The sequence below is a fragment of the Oncorhynchus gorbuscha genome, unplaced genomic scaffold (genome assembly GCF_021184085.1).
Source record: "Oncorhynchus gorbuscha isolate QuinsamMale2020 ecotype Even-year unplaced genomic scaffold, OgorEven_v1.0 Un_scaffold_871, whole genome shotgun sequence".
NCBI classification, from domain to species: domain Eukaryota; kingdom Metazoa; phylum Chordata; class Actinopteri; order Salmoniformes; family Salmonidae; genus Oncorhynchus; species Oncorhynchus gorbuscha.
In genome coordinates this window covers 50,452-69,050 of record NW_025745854.1, presented here as the reverse complement: position 1 = coordinate 69,050, position 18,599 = coordinate 50,452, and the positions used below count along the sequence as shown (strand labels likewise).

Sequence of the window (18,599 nt, the reverse complement as noted above, 5' to 3'; positions counted from 1 at the left end):
GGGTTGTAATGGGAAGCCCTGTATTGGCTGGTGCCTTTGTTTCCTTTTGAGCAGAGCATACCAACCTGCTGGTTGTGTTGTTGGTACAGCACATCATAGCAGCACATGCAGCAGCAGTCTGCTTCTACTGTCTGTGAAGGCTGCTCTGAAAGAATAATGAAATAAAAGTGTGTGTGTGTGTGTGTGTGTGTGTGTGTTGTGTGTGTGTGTGTGTGTGTGTGTGTGTGTGTGTGTGTGTGTGTGTGTGTGTGTGTGTGTGTGTGTGTGTGTGTGTAATATGAGCGTTTGCATTAGTTGAATATGTAGGCTGGGTGGGTGGATTGTATCCCAATGGATTGTGGTTGGATTGTATCCCAGGGGCAGAATTGCTGCTGACCCGAATAAGCAGGAAAAAGTTGTACAAAGCTTTTTATTGGAATGATGTCTTGTCTGTCTGAACCTTGACTTGAGCAGGGTTGCAGGTGCTATTCAGTCAGCTGTCTGTGAACAGAGGGGGAAAGGGGGGGGGTAGGTAGAGACGGTCTAATTTAATCTAAAGTGGATTCTTAAATTGAATGAATGAGATGGAAAACAAAGTCAGCACAAAGCTTGGAGCTGGTTTCACTTATGTAACCACTCTGCATTCTTGACTCATTAATAAGGGAGAGGAGAACGTTATAGGGGAGGAAGTTAGTGAGGGAGAGCAGGGGGGGGGGGGTTGGCAAGAGGGGGGCGAGCGAGGAAGACTAGAGAACTGGGGTAGAGGGAAAGGAGAGGGTAGGGGGCGAAGGAGAGATGCAGAGAGGGTAAGCGAGGGTACAAAGGTGAGCATGAAAATGAGGGGGAAAAGTGATTAAGAGAGTACGGGTGTCACACACTACCAACCCTAACAGACAAACACTCTTTCTCTCTGAGACGCTAGCAGCCTAAGTTTCTCCTCTCCTCCTCCAATAGCATCGGAACATGCTGCCTCTCTGTCCGGTTAAATAATGCATCATTCTGCTCGGCTGGGCCTGTATGGAAATGGAAGGCACCACACCAGCGATACAGCCTCAATAATGCAGCAGTCATCTGAAAGGGTTATCGGGTCCTCTCATCCAGAAAAAGCTGCCCCAACACTCGCCACCGCAACGCTATGCTGCTGCCTTTTTGCAAACAACAAACGGGACACCCAGAACAAAAAGGTTAAGTCTCCCGGTTGGCACTGCGACAAGGGAGCCTGAAGGCGTCCGCATGTTTCCCAGCTGAAACGGTTCCTAGCCGTTTTGTGTGTGTATTATGACGCCGGTCTTTGTGGTCATTCAACGAGAGACGACTCGTTTTCATACACACACTTTTTGGGGGGGGGGGGTTTGTTTGCACATGGGTACTTATGAGCACCGCCTCAACATGTGGGCTGAAATATGCCACGGTTGTATGCATTTGTGCCCTCTGCACTGCAGACATGTCAGAATGCATCTCTCTTCATACGCATGCGATGCATCAAATATGCAACATTTTATAGGTTAACCTTCGCCTCTGCACTTTTTCTCCCGTGTCTAGCCATTACCCCAGTAGCACTCAAAGTTCTGTTCTCTCTCTCTCTCTCTCTCTCTCTCTCTCTCTCTCTCTCTCTCTCTCTCTCTCTCTCTCTCTCTCTCTCTCTCTCTCTCTCTCTCTCTCTCTCTCTTTCTTTCTTTCTTTCTTTCTTCTTTCTTTCTTTCTTTCTCTCTCTTTCGTTCTCTCTTCATTCTTTCTCTCATTCAGTGCCTCAGAGCTCTAGCCAGAGCCAGGGGCATCCCTCCTCTGGGACTCTCTGTCTTTCTCTCTGAAGCCAGGCCATTTCTACACTAAACTGGATACATCTCTCTCTGGATCTCTCTCCTCTCTAACTCTTTGGAAAGTACATCTATTGGCCATTTTAATCTCTCGGACATTTTAAACTCTTGTTGGAGACCACATTGGAGACCATCTGGACTCTCTTTCTCTCAACTCTCTGTGGATCTTTCTCTCTATTTCTGCCTCTCTTTCTCCTTTCAAGTTGCCACCTTCTCTCTTCTCTCCCCCTCTTTCCCTCTTTCTTCTTTCTCTCCTGGCTCTCTCTCTCTTTCTCTTTCTCTCTTTCTCTCTCTCTCTTTCTCTCTTTAGAGGTTATCTCTCTCTCTTTCTCTTTCTCTCTTTCTCTCTCTCTCTTTCTCTCTCTCTCTTTCTCTCTTTCTCTCTTTCTCTTTCTCTTCATTTTCTCTCTCTCTCTCTTCATTTCTCTCTTTCTCTTCTCTTTCTCTCTCTCTCATCTCTTTCTTCTCTTTCTCTTTCTCTTCATTTTTCTCTCTCTCTCTCTTCATTTCTCTCTCTCTCTCTCTTCATTTCTCTCTCTCTCTCTCTTCATTTCTCTCTCTCTTCATTTCTCTCTCTCTCTCTCTTCATTTCTCTCTCTCTCTTCATTTCTCTCTCTCTCTTCATTTCTCTCTCTCTCTTCATTTCTCTCTCTCTGTTATGTAAGCACATCCAGTGCCTCAGAGCACCTAGCCAGAGCCAGGGGCATCCCTCCCCTCTGGGACTCCCTGTCCTCCCTCTGAAGCCAGGCCATTACTACACTAGACTGGATACATCTCTGTCTGGATCTCTCTCCTACTAACTCTGTTGGAAAGTACATCTATTGGCCATTTTAATCTGTAACGGACATTTTAAACTCAGTTGTTGGAGACCATGCTGGACTCCTCATAGTCTCCAACAGCACTGTGGATGATTTAGACTGTCTATTTCTGCCTCTGCGTTCTACCCAAGTTGCCACCTTAGTGTGACCCCCCCACCCCATATTAGTTCTGGGCGCCCTGGCACAGGGGCATAGCTCTGGTTTATAATGGAGTCCATCCATAGATACCTGGGAGGCTGTCTCCTAGAGGTTATCCCAGAAATTAAACCTGGCACCCCTCTCCTCCTCGCTTCCTTGACTGAATCACCTCCAGACATTCAATTACTTCCCTTTTAAGAATTCCCCTCCCAAAGGGAAAAAAAGCATATGTCTTTCAAAAAGGGAAAAGAGACTATTTCTGCTTAGACATTTGCTGCATTTTTTTCCCAGTCCTATTCTTAACACTTAACACTCTCCTCCCTTTCTCTCCCTCTCCTCCCTTTCTCTCCCTCTCCGCCCTCCTCCCTTTCTCTCCCTCTCCGCCCTCCTCCCTTTCTCTCCCTCTCCGCCCTCCTCCCTTTCTCTCCCTCTCCGCCCTCCTCCCTTTCTCTCCCCTCTCCGCCCTCCTCCCTTTCTCTCCCCTCTCCGCCCTCCTCCCTTTCTCTCCCCTCTCCGCCCTCCTCCCTTTCTCTCCACTCTCCGCCCTCCTCCCTTTCTCTCCCTCTCCGCTCTCCGCCCTCCTCCCTTTCTCTTCCTCTCCGCCCTCCTCCCTTTCTCTCCCCTCTCCGCCCTCCTCCCTTTCTCTCCCTCTCCGCCCTCCTCCCTTTCTCTCCCTTTCTCTCCCTTTTCTCTCCGCCCTCCTCCCTTTCTCTCCCTCTCCGCCCTCCTCCCTTTCTCTCCCTCTCCGCCCTCCTCCCTTTCTCTCCCTCTCCGCCCTCCTCCCTTTCTCTCCCTCTCCGCCCTCCTCCCTTTCTCTCCGCCCTCCTCCCTTTCTCTCCCCCTCCGCCTCTCCCCTCCCTTCTCTCTCTCCCCTCTCCGCCCTCCTCCTTTTCTCTCCCCTCTCCGCCCTCCTCCCTTTCTCTCCCCTCTCTGCCCTCCTCCCTTTCTCTCCCCTCCTCCCTTTCTCTCTCCCCTCCTCCCTTTCTCTCCGCCCTCCTCCCTTTCTCTCCCTCTCCCCTCTCCGCCCTCCTCCCTTTCTCTCCCTCTCCGCCCTCCTCCCTTTCTCTCCCCTCTCCGCCCTCCTCCCTTTCTCTCCCCTCTCCGCCCTCCTCCCTTTCTCTCCCTCTCCGCTCTCCTCCCTTTCTCTTCCTCTCCGCCCTCCGCCCTCCTCCCTTTCTCTTCCTCTCCGCCCTCCTCCCTTTCTCTCCGCCCTCCGCCCTCCTCCCTTTCTCTCCCCTCTCCGCCCTCCTCCCTTTCTCTCCCTCTCCGCCCTCCTCCCTCTCCGCCCTCCTCCCTCTCCGCCCTCCTCCCTTTCTCTCCCCTCTCCGCCCTTTCTCTCCCTCTCCGCCCTTTCTCTCCCCTCTCCGCCCTTTCTCTCCCTCTCCGCCCTTTCTCTCCCTCTCCGCCCTTTCTCTCCCTCTCCGCCCTTTCTCTCCCTCTCCGCCCTTTCTCTCCCTCTCCGCCCTTTCTCTCCCTCTCCGCCCTTTCTCTCCCCCTCCTCCCTTTCTCTCCCTCTCCGCCCTCCTCCCTTTCTCTCCCCCTCTCCGCCCTCCTCCCTTTCTCTCCCTCTCCGCCCTCCTCCCTCCGCCCTCCTCCCTTTCTCTCCTCCCTCCTCCCCCTTCTCCCCTCTCCCCCTCCTCCCTCTCCGCCCTCCTCCCTTTCTCTCCCCTCTCCGCCCTCCTCCCTTTCTCTCCCCCTCTCCGCCCTCCTCCCTTTCTCTCCCCTCTCCGCCCTCCTCCCTTTCTCTCCCTCTCCGCCCTCCTCCCTTTCTCTCCCCTCTCCGCCCTCCTCCCTTTCTCTCCCTCTCCGCTCTCCTCCCCTCTCCGCCCTCCCCTTTCTCCCTTTCCTCCCTTTCTCTCCCCTCTCCGCCCTCCTCCCTTTCTCTCCCCTCTCCGCCCTCCTCCCTTTCTCTCCCCTCTCCGCCCTCCTCCCTTTCTCTCCCCTCTCCGCCCTCCTCCCTTTCTCTCCCCTCTCCGCCCTCCTCCCTTTCTCTCCCTCTCCGCCCTCCTCCCTTTTCTCTCCCCCTCCGCCCTCCTCCCTTTTCTCCCCTCTCCGCCCTCCTCCCTTTCTCCCCCTCTCCCCCTCCTCCCTTTCTCTCCCCCTCCTCCCTTTCTCTCCCCTCCTCCCTTTCTCTCCCCTCCTCCCTTTCTCTCCGCCCTCCTCCCTTTCTCTCCGCCCTCCTCCCTTTCTCTCCGCCCTCCTCCCTTTCTCTCCCTCCTCCTCTCCGCCCCTCTCTCCGCCCTCCTCCCTTTCTCTCCCTCTCCGCCCTCCTCCCTTTCTCTCTCTCCGCCCTCCTCCCTTTCTCTCCCTCTCCGCCCTCTCTCCCTCCCTTTCTCTCCCTCTCCGCCCCCTCCTCCCTCTCCGCCCTTTCTCTCCCTCTCCCTTTCCTCCCTCCTCCCTTTCTCTCTCTCCCCCCTCTCCGCCCTCCTCCCTTTCTCTCCCTCTCCGCCCCCTCCCTTTCTCTCCCTCTCCGCCTCCTTTTTCTCCCCTCCCTCCTCCCTTTCTCTCCCTCTCCGCCCTCCTCCCTTTCTCTCCCTCTCCGCCTTTCTCTCCCCTCTCCGCCCTCCTCCCTCTTTCTCTCTCTCCACCCTCCTCTCTCTCTCTCCCTCTCCACCCTCCTCTCTCTCTCTCCCTCTCCACCCTCCTCTCTCTCTCTCCCTCCATCTCCCTTCTCCCTCTTAGTGTTGTCCTATTAGAGGGATAATGTGTGGACAATAGATCTCCCCCTGGGTCAGTGGCCTGCCTATCCCAGTCTCCTCTCTCGCTGAGCCCCAGACCTGTTGGTGTGACTGTAGCCTGATAAGTTGCTCGGGGTTGCAGGGAGGACACTGGAACAACGTAGATAATCCTCTCTATTGAACTTTATGGGGCTCATTTCATAATTCTCCCTTTCACTGTGACTCGGGAGGGGAATTATTATTTGTGTGTGTGTGTGTGTGTGTGTGTGTGTGTGTGTGTGTGTGTGTGTGTGTGTGTGTGTGTAAGGAGACTAGCACTGGCACCAGCTTAGTCTGCTTCGTTGCTGCTGCTCTCACTCCTTTCAGATAAAACACGCTGTCGTACACTCTTCAGTCTTTGGCTCTCACGTCTGTATCGAAATGTAGTTGAAAGGCGAGCAACACACACACACACTATCACTTAGTAAACTGCTACACAAAGAAACAAGTTCACCCTTTTGCACACGCTCATACTGCCATGCTAACAGTACTGCCCCCGCATGCAATAGGAACCATTGTGGGGTAAAATGTGCCTTCAGAGTATTCATTGAACAATGGCCTATTAGTATAATCCCTCCATACAGCTGTCTGTCTTTGCTCTCTTCCCTCCCTCCATCCCTTTGTCTTCACCAGTTAGCAACGTAGGGATATGAATTCAGTGTCAGCAAAGCCGAATAACTCAATTTAAACGATAGAATGAGGCACAAGTGCCTTTCAGGATGAGGAGAGCGAGAGCGGCACTTACTAGTTAGATGGAACAAGGGCTCTCCAGTTCATTTGTGTGTTTAGCACTAAATGCCCTTCTATTGGATGCCAGGGCTGCCTGGCTCGTCACTGCTGCTGCTAGAGGAGAGGACAATTCCCCTTCACTCTGAGAAATATGGGGCTTCAACAAAGGACTTCCGTCAGTCATAGGCGTCACTGCCCTCTTTTGAAATCGACAGTGTAGAATAAGAAGTTAGGCTAACGACCGTATGTTCCTTGCTTTGCTGCTTAGTCAAATTGCCATCAGTTAGATTAGCAGTGTTTTTCACTGTTTCCAAAGAGTTTCATACGATGTCATAAATCCTCTGATCAAGTGACGTTGTACAGGTGACCTGATGTTGTGTAATGCGTTCTCCTATCATAACTGTCTCCGTTGACTGGTTCACTTTCATCATATCCTCTTTTGAAGGACACGAGCCAGCCTCATTGAATCGAAACCACAAAATTAAGAATCATGGCTTGACTCGAATATCCACATTGTCCTAAACTAAACGATAGGCAATTATTTATAAAATGACCCCCTGGAAATCTGTGTTTAGCAGTTGATATTGGTCACGGCCATTACATTAGTCATTAGCTACAAAGAGAAGCATGTGTAGTTCTCTCTCTCTCACGCCTCCTCTAAAGGCCCATTAGTACGTCTAACTAGGGTGTGATCATTCCTATTAGTTATTATGATCAGAGCACTGACTTTCTGTCCGCACTACTGACTGACTGCTGCTTTCAGATGCCTTTGCTCTCTTTATTTAGTCTCTCTCGCTCTCTCTCTTTCTCTCTCTCGCTCTCTCGCACTCTGGCTGTGTGTTATCAGTGACGCACAGCCAGGCCCAGGACTCTCTGTTGTGTAAAAGGGGAGAACAATACCAGTTTGAAAAAAGAGATCTCCAAGGTTGGTGTGGTACTTTTTAAGCGCTGTCCAAGGTGCTGACATGGCACATTATGCAAGCGCCCCCATCAAAGGTTGCTAAATATCAGTGGGTTTTTTGGAAGCGCTGCTGTCCAATGTTCTAAAGTATCAGTGAAAAGGCTTGGATGCACCAAGGTTGCTATCTGTCATCCATTATTAATATTGTAGATGCACTGTCCAAGGTTCTGAAAAATCGGACAAAAACTGAAGTTGCAGTAGTCAGGCTGCCTAAATGTTAGATGGCTACTGTGGAAGAGCTGTCCAAGGTCCTGAAAAGCAGTTCTGCTGTATGTAGGTTGTCATGGCTGAGAATGTGCTGTCCAAGGCCTCGAAGCTGCAGCAATTGCTCTAGGCCAGGGCTGCCCAACCCTCTTCCTGGAGTCCAACCCTAATATAACACACCTGATTCTACTTATAAGCTGCTGAACAAGACCTTAACTAGCTGAATCAGATCTGCTAAATTAGGGTTGGACTGAAAACCTGCAGGACAGTAGATCTCCAGAAAGAGGGTTGGGCAGCCCTACTCTAGGGTGCTGAACCACCGCTCTAGCTGTTTGCTGTCTATGGTGCTGAAAGACTCTCGAGACTCTCAAATATCCTTTTGTGTCCTTAATGCCCTGGCTTGTTTTCTAGTAGCTGCTGTGTTTTTAAAGTTCCAGGATAAAAACATGTTGTCCTACAAGCTTAATTCCTGAACAGATGGTATCAATGCACTTACGAAAATATGTTTTATCAGTTGGAAATATTATGCGACGGTGGCACTTTTGAGATTAGGCAAATCACCCAAATATAATGTGGGGTGTTATTGCTTTAAGTGCAGATATTCAAGTGTGTAATCACCTCATTTTCCTCTAATGGCTAGTATGTAGGTTTATGTTCTAAAGTTATGTCCAAGAGTAAATCTCAACTACAGTGGCTATTACCTCTTTATAAAAATTCTACATTCGCTTTATGAGTAGTGCGTGACCCTAGGGATTTCAATGCATAATCAACCCACCCACTCCCCAAAAAACTGAATTTGTATCAATTTCCTGCACTCATCTGAGATCATTTCCACACTGTCATGTAGGGCTGCACGTTATGGGCAAACAAATCTAGAACTTATGTTTAACATATATTGCAACTGATTTTAGTTGGAATCATGCGTACAGTTGGAATCATGGCAAACAATATAGATTGTTCTAATTCTACACTTGGGAATACAGTGTTTGACATGATGACAAATTACATTTCCGGGGAGGAGTTATTGTTACAGGGTAGGAACCAAAGTGTTGGTCAGTGTTTCCTAGGGGACCCTAATAATAAGCAAAGTGGAAACCGCATCGTAGTCATCAACATTGTTGCATGTGCTGCATTGACCATGCAGACTGAACGTTGGGTGTCTGGTCGAGCAACAACAAATGCACTTCTTGAGTGACGGGGTGGGACTAGGGAGGGAGGGATGGAGAGGTGGAGGGAGAGAGAGGGATGACTCAAGTAGCAGCGTAAACTATACAAATGGACGTTACACATGGCATATCACGTTTAACAAGCCAAACATTCAAATACACTTCTAGAAGGTCAAGTAAAAACCCAAACCGATTGGTGCATCAATACTCATATATTGTATATTAGGGTATACCGCCCAGCCCTAATACTGGTGATGTAATGCATGTAATCAAGACCAGTGACTAGGCTGAAAAACTTTATTGAGGAAAAATGTAGGTTTTATTGTCACATACACCAGACAGGTGCAGTGAAATGTGGTGTTTTACAGGGTTAGCCATAGTAGCACGACGCCTCTGTAGAAAATGAGGGTTAAGTGCCTTGCTCAAGGGCACATCAACAGAGTTTCACCTTGTTAGCTCACTCTGACTGTGATATGGGGGTTGTCTCACCTAGCTATCGGAGTAGAGGTCGCTCTGGATGCGAGTGTCTGCTTACTGACACCAAGAGATGACGAGTGGTGCTTGAGGCAGACTGGCGAAATGTAACGACGTTTGACTTCGACTAACCTAATGCTGTTCTCCCTCCATCGTTTCTGTTCTTTCTTTCAGTGGTCCTGCTGAACTCAAAAGAAACTCAGGCAGAGCTCGGTTGGACGTCGCACCCCTCCAATGGCGTGAGTGTACCAGCCTGTTGTATACTTTTGAATGTACATGTTTCTGTGAGTTTGCGCGAGTGCATGTTTGAATGCATGTGACCATGCATATCTGAAAAGGTGTGTGTGTCTGTCTGTCAGTGTACATCTACACTACAGCTGGGATGATAAACCAGAAATGATCGACATTGACTTACCGCAGGCATTTTACCGATACCTTTCATTGCGATAAGAAGTCTATACTATCGAAATGTGAAGTTTTAGCATGAAATAAGTTTGCTAATATTGGTAATTGTTAATGGGACAATGGATGGCTACAGCCATCAAACTAGTAGTAGTTGAAGGGACAAGTGTGGTGCACATTAATGTTCTGAACTTATCGTTCGGGTTTATCGTTATCGCATGAATTTATCACGATATGGCCTAGCTCTTATTGACACGCCCTTTGTGCCACGGAGTAGCACAGCTTGCTTCTAGCTCGAACTGAGAGCAGGTCCCCTGACCTCAGTGGACATAGTTCCAGGGAGCACTCTGCCCCTGTCCTCTCTGTCCACTCTGCCCCCACCTCTCTGCCCCTGTCCTCCTTCCCCTCGCTCGCTCGCCCCTCCCTGAACCAAACAGAGCAGAGCTCGTCACTTCACGCTAATCGATGTCCTAATCCTGGACAGGATGTCACTGCACCCATCGCCAGAGACACACACACAAACACACACAGCCACATAAATTGTCCCCTCTATCGATTTGGCTTGTAAAAACCGCACGCTAACTTATGAGTGACTGGAAGATAAATAATACTCGATGGAGGAACGTTTTTAAGAATCACTGAAGACGAAGTGGTTTTTGAAGTCACTGGCTATCATTTATCTTCCACTCATACGTTTTGTCGCTGAACTATAAGACTGTGAATGATTTATCATGCTCTTTTATGAATCGATGGGGCTTCAAATTTTGAAGTGGAAATGAATGGACTTGTCCAATTCATATACTTCAGCCAGACTGCTGAAGTATGTGAAGCGTACGTTTTCAAGTCATTGCAGTGCAGCAGTCTTTCGTAACTCTTTGTCTGTCAGCAAACCACAAGACCAAGGCTTAGATAAACTACCCCAGTCCAATGTTGCTGCTATAAATCAACTTGTGGAAGCTAGACTTAGTCAATGGATGGATACAGTTCCACTGAAGTCAGCACACACACACACACACACATTCTGAATCATGTTGAGTCTGTCACCATAGACTTAGCAGCACCCAGGACCATACCATTACCAAATAGGCTGGTTTGTCAATGTAAAAGGCAATCTCCATATCCATCCTTAAAATGGTCATAAACATAATATTTCTATACCGAAACTAATTGAACACTTCCTATATTTCCTACAACTCTGTGTGATACACAGGCTATGTATTTGTGTGTGCCGATGAAACCGTGAATGTGCCCAAAATGGTGGGAGGCAGAGTGGTGTGAGGAGCATAGCCCTTCAGCACAGGCGCATGTTCCCAAAGCATCTCGCCTCTTATTCATTTGTGATTTATAAGGCAAAACGGATCCTAGATCAGCACTCCTACTATGAGAACCTTAATGAATGCATAGCCAGGAGTTTGTGACCCTGTGACCTAACCAGGAACATATCCTGACTCTTGTGATGTCAATTAAACATTACACAATACAGAAGGGCATTTTTCGCTAATATATTTCAACATGTTCAGTTGTTTGGCTAGCTAATGCAGTCCCACTAGGGCGTTTAGCAGAGCTGCAGCGTTGCTCACTCAGCACACACGGTGAGTCGGTTTTACCTGCAGTCCAAAATGATGACGGCCATGTGGGCACGTCTCCTGCAATCTGTTCTTTATTTACCCAGTTAATTCTGGACGTGGCAGCCATTTGCATTTTCCCTCCCCATAGTGTCAATGGGCAGCTGTGAGCCGCTTTACAGCTCTATAGTCTCTGTGGAGGCCCCCGCCACTGTAGTTTGTCTTTCTCTCTGTTGTCTTGTCTCTCTGTTGTGGGAGAGGGAGGCACGCGCACACACACTGGGGGCTCATTTGCTCCTCAATATCATGTGTGGTTTTGTCTGTGGAGAGTGGAGGCACATTAACACACACTCTGGAGGATCATTTAGTCTTTCTCTTGCATCACGAGTACAGAACCCTAGTGCCAGTCTCTGCAGGCACAAATCCACACATGATATTTACCCTTTGTCTGGATGATAATGTCATACAGTTGACCCACAACAAATCCCAATTTGGGTCAACTGTAGGACTTCCCAATGTATACACAGTTGAAGACTGCCTGTTCACCCCGCTATCATCCAGAAGGCGAGGTCAGTACAGGTGCATCAAAGCTGGGACCGAGAGACTGAAAAACAGCTTCTATCTCAAGGCCATCAGACTGTTAAATAGCCACCACTAACATTGAGTGGCTGCTGCCAACACACTGTCATTGACACTGACCCAACTCCAGCCATTTTAATAATGGGAATTGATGGGAAATGATGTAAATATATCACTAGCCACTTTAAACAATGCTACCTTACATAATGTTACTTACCCTACATTATTCATCTCATATGCATATGTATATACTGTACTCTACAACATCGACTGCATCCTTATGTAACACATGTATCACTAGCCACTTTAACTATGCCACTTTGTTTACTTTGTCTACACACTCATCTCATATGTATATACTGTACTCGATACCATCTACTGTATGCTGCTCTGTACCATCACTCATTCATATATCCTTATGTACATGTTCCTTATCCCCTTACACTGTGTATAAGACAGTAGTTTTGGAATTGTTAGTTAGATTACTTGTTGGTTATCACTGCATTGTCGGAACTAGAAGCACAAGCATTTCGCTACACTCGCATTAACATCTGCTAACCATGTGTATGTGACAAATAAAATTTGATTTGATTTGATTACATACACCTTAGCCAAATGCATTTAAACTCAGTTTTTCACAATTCCTGACATTTTAATCAGAGTAAAAACTCCCTGTCTTTTGTCTGTTAGGATGACCACTTTATTTTAAGAATGTGAAATGTCAGAATAATAGTAGAAGGAATTATTTATTTCAGCTTTTATTTATTTCATCACATTCCGAGTGGGTCAGAAGTTTACATGCACTCAATTAGTATTTGGTAGCATTGCCTTTAAATTGTTTCACTTGGGTCAAACGTTTTGGGTAGCCTTCCACAAGCTTCCCACAATAAGTTGGGTGAATTTTGTCCCGTTCCTCCTGACAGAGCTGGTGTAACTGAGTCAGGTTTGTAGGCCTCCTTGCTCACACACGCTTTTTCAGTTCTGCCCAAAAATGTCCTATAGGATTGAGGTCAGGGCTTTGTGATGGCCACTCCAATACATTGACTTTCTTGTCCTTAAGCCATTTTGCCACAACTTTGGAAGTATGCTTGGCGTCATTGTCCATTTGGAAGACCCATTTGCCACCAAGATTTAACTTCCTGACTGATGTCTTGAGATGTTCTTTCAATATATCCACATAATATTCCCACCTCATGATGCCATCTATTTTGTGAAGTGCACCAGTCCCTCCTGTAGCAAAGCACCCCCACAACATGATGCTGCCACCCCTGTGCATCACGGTTGGGATGGTGTTCTTCGGCTTGCAAGTCTCCCCCTTTTTCCTCCAAACATAACTATGGTCATTATGGACAAACTGTTCTATTTGTTTCATCAGACCAGATGACATCTCTCCAAAATGTACGATCTTGGTCCCATGTGCAGTTGCAAACCGTAGTTTGGCTTTTTTATGGAGGTTTTGGAGCAGTGGCTTCTTCCTTGCTGAGCGGCCTTTAAGATTATGTCGATTATAGGACTCGTTTTACTGTGGATATAGATACTTTTGTACCAGTTTCCACCAGCATCTTCACAAGGTCCTTTGCTGTTGTTCTGGGATTGATTTGCACTTTTCACACCAAAGTACGTTCATCTCTAGGAGACAGAAAGCGTCTCCTTCCTGAGTGGTATGATGGCTGCTTGGTCCCATGGTGTTTATACTTGCGTACTATTGTTTGTACAGATGAACTTGGCACCTTCAGGCATTTGGAAATTGCTCCCAAGGATGAACCAGACTTGTGTAGGGCTACTAATTTTTTGGCTGATTTCTTTTGATTTTCCCATGATGTCAACCAAAGAATCACTGAGTTTGAAGGTAGGCCTTTAAATACATCCACAGGTACACCTCCAATGATGTCAATTAGCCTATCAGAAGCTTCTAAAGCCATCATTTTTTTATTTTACCTTTATTTAACTAGGCAAGTCGGTTAAGAACATTCTTATTTTCAATGATGGCCTAGGAACAGTGGGTTAACTGCCTGTTTAGGGGCAGAACAACAGATTTGTACCTTGTCAGCTCGCAACCTTCCGGTTGCTAGTCCAACGCTCTAACCACTAGGCTACCCTGACGCCCCTGGAATTTTCCAAAGGCACAGTCAACTTAGTGTATGTAAACTTCTGACCCACTGGAATTGTGATGCAGTGAATTCTAAGTGAAATAGTCTGTCTGTAAACAATTGTTGGAAAATATACTTGTATCATGCACAAAGTAGATGTCCTAAGTGACTTGCCAACACTATAGTTTGTTAACAAGACATTTGTGGATTGGTTGAAAAACGAGTTTTAATGACTCCAACATAAGTGGATGTAATCATTCTGACTTCAAATGTATATTTCTATGTTGGTCTCGTTTATTTTATTTGTAGTTTTTTTTTCTGGCTCCTCAACCCCCTTTATCCTTTCTCGACAACATTCCGCTGAAAAGGCAGCGTGTGAAATTCAAAAGTGTTTTATTTTTATATATAACTTTCACACATTAACAAGTCCAATACAGCAAATGAAAGATAAACATTTAAAAAATGCATTACAGCAAAAATCACAACATATGATTATGTTAGGTCATAGCTAAGTCAAAAAAAACACACAGCCATTTTCCAGCCAAAGATAGGAGTCCGCTGTACTGCAGCGCCAGCTGTGCCATCAGAGTCCCTGGGTTCGCGCCCAGGCTCTGTCGTAACCAGCCGCGACCGGGAGGTCCATGGGGCGACACACAATTGGCCTAGCATCGTCCGGGTTAGGGAGGGCTTGGTCGGTAGGGATGTCCTTGTCTCATCGCGCACCAGCGACTCCTGCGGCGGGCCGGGCGCAGTGAGCGCTAACCAAGGTTGCCGAGTGCACGGTGTAACATCTGACACATTGGTGCGGCTGGCTTCCGGGTTGGATGCGCGCTGTGTTAAGAAGCAGTACGGCTGGTTGGGTTGTGTATCGGAGGACGCATGACTTTCAACCTTCGTCTCTCCCGAGCCAGTAAGGGAGTTGTAGCGATGAGACAAGATAGTAGCTACTACAACAATTGGATACCATGAAATTGGGGAGAAAAAAGGGGTAAAAATTCAACAACAAAAAAACAACAAAAGATAGGAGTCACAAAAAGCAGAAATATAAATCAAATTAATCATTAACCTTTGATCTTAATCAGATGACACTCATAGGACATCATGTTACACAATACATGTATGTTTTGTTCGATAATGTGCATATTTATATCCAAAACTCTCAGTTTACATTGGCGTGTTACGTGCAGTAATGTTTTGATTCCAAAGCATCCGGTGATTTTGAAGAAATACTCATAATAAACATTGTTAAAAGAGACAACTGTTATTCACAGAGTTAAAGATAGACTTCTCCTTAATGCGACCGGTGTGTCAGATTTTTTTTTTTTAAATGCGGAAAATCATAATCTGAGAACGGCGCTCAGAGCCCAATCCAGCCAGAGAAATATCCACCATTTGGGTCAACAGAAGTTAGAAATAACACTCTAAATATTCACTTACCTTTGATCTTCCTCAGAAGGCACTCCCAGTTCGACAATAAATGACTGATTTGTTCCATAAAGTCCATAATTTATGTCCAAATAGCCACTTGTTGTTAGCGGGTTCAGCCCAGTAATCCATCTTCATGAGAAGCGAGCACTTCGTCCAGACATGAACCCGAATAGTTCCATTACAGATTGTAGAAAACAAGTCAAACGATGTATGGAATCGATCTTTAGGATGTTTTTAACATAAAACATGAATAAGCTTCCAACCGGAGAATTCCTATGTCTGAAGAAAAGCACTGGAACAAGAGCTAACTCTGTCGGGAGCGCGCGTCACGAGCCTGAGACACTCTGCCAGACCACTGACTCAAACAGGTCTCATGAGCCCCTCCTTTATAGTAGAATCCTCAAACCAGTTTCTAAAGACGGTTGACATCTAGTGGAAGCCGTAGGAAGTGCAACTTGACTCCATAGACACTGTGTATTCGGTAGGCCAAGCTTTGAAAAACTACAAACCTCAAATATCCCACATCCTGGTTGAATTTCTCAGGTTTTCGCCTGCCATATGAGTTATGTTATACTCACAGACATCATTCAAGCAGTTTCAGAAACTTCAGTGTTTTCTATCCAATACTAATGGGACAGAGTAGGAGGCAGTTCACTCTGGGCACGCTATCCATCCAAAAGTTAAAATGCTGCCCCCTATCCCAAAAAGGTTAACTCTCACCCTCTCTAAATATCTCTCTTCCTCTCTCATCCCTCTATCCTTTTCCTCACCATCTCAACAGTGGGAGGAGATCAGTGGCGTGGATGAGAAGTACAAGCCCATCAGGACCTACCAGGTGTGTAACGTGATGGAGCCGGCACTGCAGAACAACTGGCTGCAGACGGGCTGGGTGGCGCGGCGCGGCGGCCAGCGGATCTTCGTGGAGCTGCAGTTCACGCTACGCGACTGCAACAGCATCCCGGGCGTGGCAGGCACCTGCAAGGAGACCTTCAACCTGCTCTACGTGGAGTCGGACAAAGACCTGGGCCGGGTGACCCGCGAGGAACGCTACACCAAGATCGACACCATCGCCGCCGACGAGAGCTTCACACAGGGCGACCTGGGTGAGAGGAAGATGAAGCTCAACACAGAGGTGCGGGAGATCGGACACCTGAACCGGAAAGGGTTCCACCTGGCGTTCCAGGATGTGGGGGCATGCGTGGCCCTGGTGGCGGTGCGGGTGTACTACAAGCGCTGCCTGGCCACGGTGCAGAACCTGGCTGTGTTTTCTGATACGGTTGCGGAGGCAGCGTTCGCCACACTCGTGGAAGTCAGGGGAGCCTGCGTCAACAACTCTGAGGTTGACACGGACAGCCCTCCCAGGATGCACTGCAGCGCTGAGGGTGAGTGGCTGGTGCCCATCGGGAAGTGCAGCTGTTCAGCGGGTTACGAGGAGGGTCACAGCAGCTGTGAAGGTAAGATAAAAAGATGGATGGATGGATGGATGGAAGGAAGGAAGGAGTTATGTCAAGTGAGTGAGGGAACGATAGAAGAAAAGAGTGACGGATGTATGGCGGGTGGAAACAAATGCGGTGCAGGGGACTTTGTTTTTGTGGTAATCACCGTGCAGAAATGTTCTGTTTTTGACCTAAACCAGTTCTGTCTGGCTGTTGGAGACATTTCATCGACAACCTGTAATCATGTTTGAAGCAGGCAACATTGTGAAGGGAAGTGGGTGAAATGATTTTATGAATAGGATGAGTCAGGCACTGCACTGTCCTCATGTAGTCATTGTATTCAACAAGACAGCATTTGTAATATTGATGACTGTAGTGAATTGCTGTGTTAAGGATGTGGCACGTGGGCAGTTCATGGCGAACTAACATATACACACACCCTTGGGCCAGTGTTAAGGCAGTGGGCGCTGTGAGTGCTCTGACGTAGGACTAGAGATTCTGGCTCATCCTCACAGCCAGTGGTTCAGACTGTCTTTGCGGAGAGAGTGACTGGTGTCTGCCATCAGCTTTCGCAGCCCATCTTGTGTCTTTTTGAAAATGGGGAGAGAGACTGGGCGAGAGAGAGTGAGACACTGAGAATAAAGTGTTACTGCTTTAATGAGAAGAGTTGCTTGGACTTTCCTGATAGAATATACAGTATGAGTGTGTGTGTGTGAATGTGTGAGCTTAATACCTGTTCCAGGAAGTTATGCATTATTTGTGTGTGTTTTTACAGGGAGTTTTGAGTGAGTAATAGAGGATGTGAGAGAGGCTAACAGAAACCCAGAGAGAGAGGGGCAGAGAGCGATAGCATAGCGAAAGAGGGCGAGAGACAGATCGAGAGAGAGGAGAGATAGCATATTGGTAGAGAGAGCGCTCTAGCGTCATTGGGACTCTAGTGGGAGATTGGCCCTGTCATTGCCCATCAGTGGCAGCCCCAGTGGAGTACTGCTCTATTCAGTGTTAATGGCGTGAATATGCATGGCCAGCACTGCCCAAGCACTCTCGCACTCCCACAGGCCATACAGCACAAGCACTATTGATCAGCCATAACGCTCCACTAAACTGAGGAATTAGGCTCAGAATCCACACACACACACAAACACACATCAGCCTATTCTAGTATTTCATTTTACACACCCAATACGGTGTGTGGGGAGGGGGGCAAAAGGTGTTTCCATGCGCGAGAGGCTTTTTTGCTTACTGTTTTTAAAAATATTTTTCGACAGTGTATTTGAGTACTTTCTCTTGTGTGTCCTGTATCTTATTTAGATTTGGGAGTAATTGTGTTTCCTCGTGTGTGTGTGTGTGTGCGCTGCTCAGTAGTATTGAGTAGAGGCCTGAGGAGGTACTGATAGGGTGTAAAGAGAGAGACCGTGTTCTGTGGAGCAGTGCAGAGTTGATGATACACTGGCTAGAGCTGCTGTATGCCCTTCTGTGATTAGGTGTGTGTGCCCGTGCGTGTAGAAGTAGAGAAAGAAAGACGGGGGGTTTGTGTGTGAGAGGGAAGGGCATGATACGATGCGTAGCTACACACACACTCTTTCGCACACACACCTTGTTTCCTTTGTCTGTGTTGTTGTGTGTAAGGGAGGAGGGATTGATGCAATGTAATGTGCTGAACAGTAAAGCTGGGCTGAATGTCAAACCAAACACTAGGCCCCTAAGCCCTTAATCAAGTGGCCACTTGCTGTTGTGTTTGATAGTGATCACTCGAGTCTGCAAGTCTTTTGGCCAAAATGAGCACTGAGAAGATGTGCACTCAACGTCCCAACTGCCACTTATCAATATTCCAAAATTGGGACTAGTTTCAGGAAACTAGGCTAGCTATTTAAAGGTAAACTTTGTTTTATTTTTGATCAAAATGTGTTTTTTTGGCAGAAATGCCTTCTGGAACGTGGACTTTCATGTGACTTAATAACAAACTTGCATGTCATCTGTAAATACGATAAAATTATTAAATTACGAGCCTGGTTGGTTTAGCCACAGAAAAAGTCAGCAACCTTCCCGTTAGCCATGATTGGCTGAGACAATGGATGGGCTGGACATGCCGAGAG

The 18,599-nt window shown here is 47.4% G+C and overlaps 1 protein-coding gene across 1 annotated transcript in view; it reads left to right on the top strand.

Annotated features, from left to right (window-relative positions):
* LOC124020644 (ephrin type-A receptor 10) overlaps window positions 1–16,776 on the top strand; it is a 48,597-nt gene extending 31,821 nt beyond the window's left edge. Inside the window, exons 2-3 of the mRNA XM_046335885.1 lie at window positions 9,178–9,242; window positions 15,849–16,776. Of these exons, the coding sequence (XP_046191841.1) occupies window positions 9,178–9,242; window positions 15,849–16,754 (971 nt within the window). The 3' untranslated portion in view covers window positions 16,755–16,776. The remainder of the gene's footprint in view (window positions 1–9,177; window positions 9,243–15,848) is intronic.
* The last annotated feature ends 1,823 nt before the right edge of the window (window positions 16,777–18,599 follow it).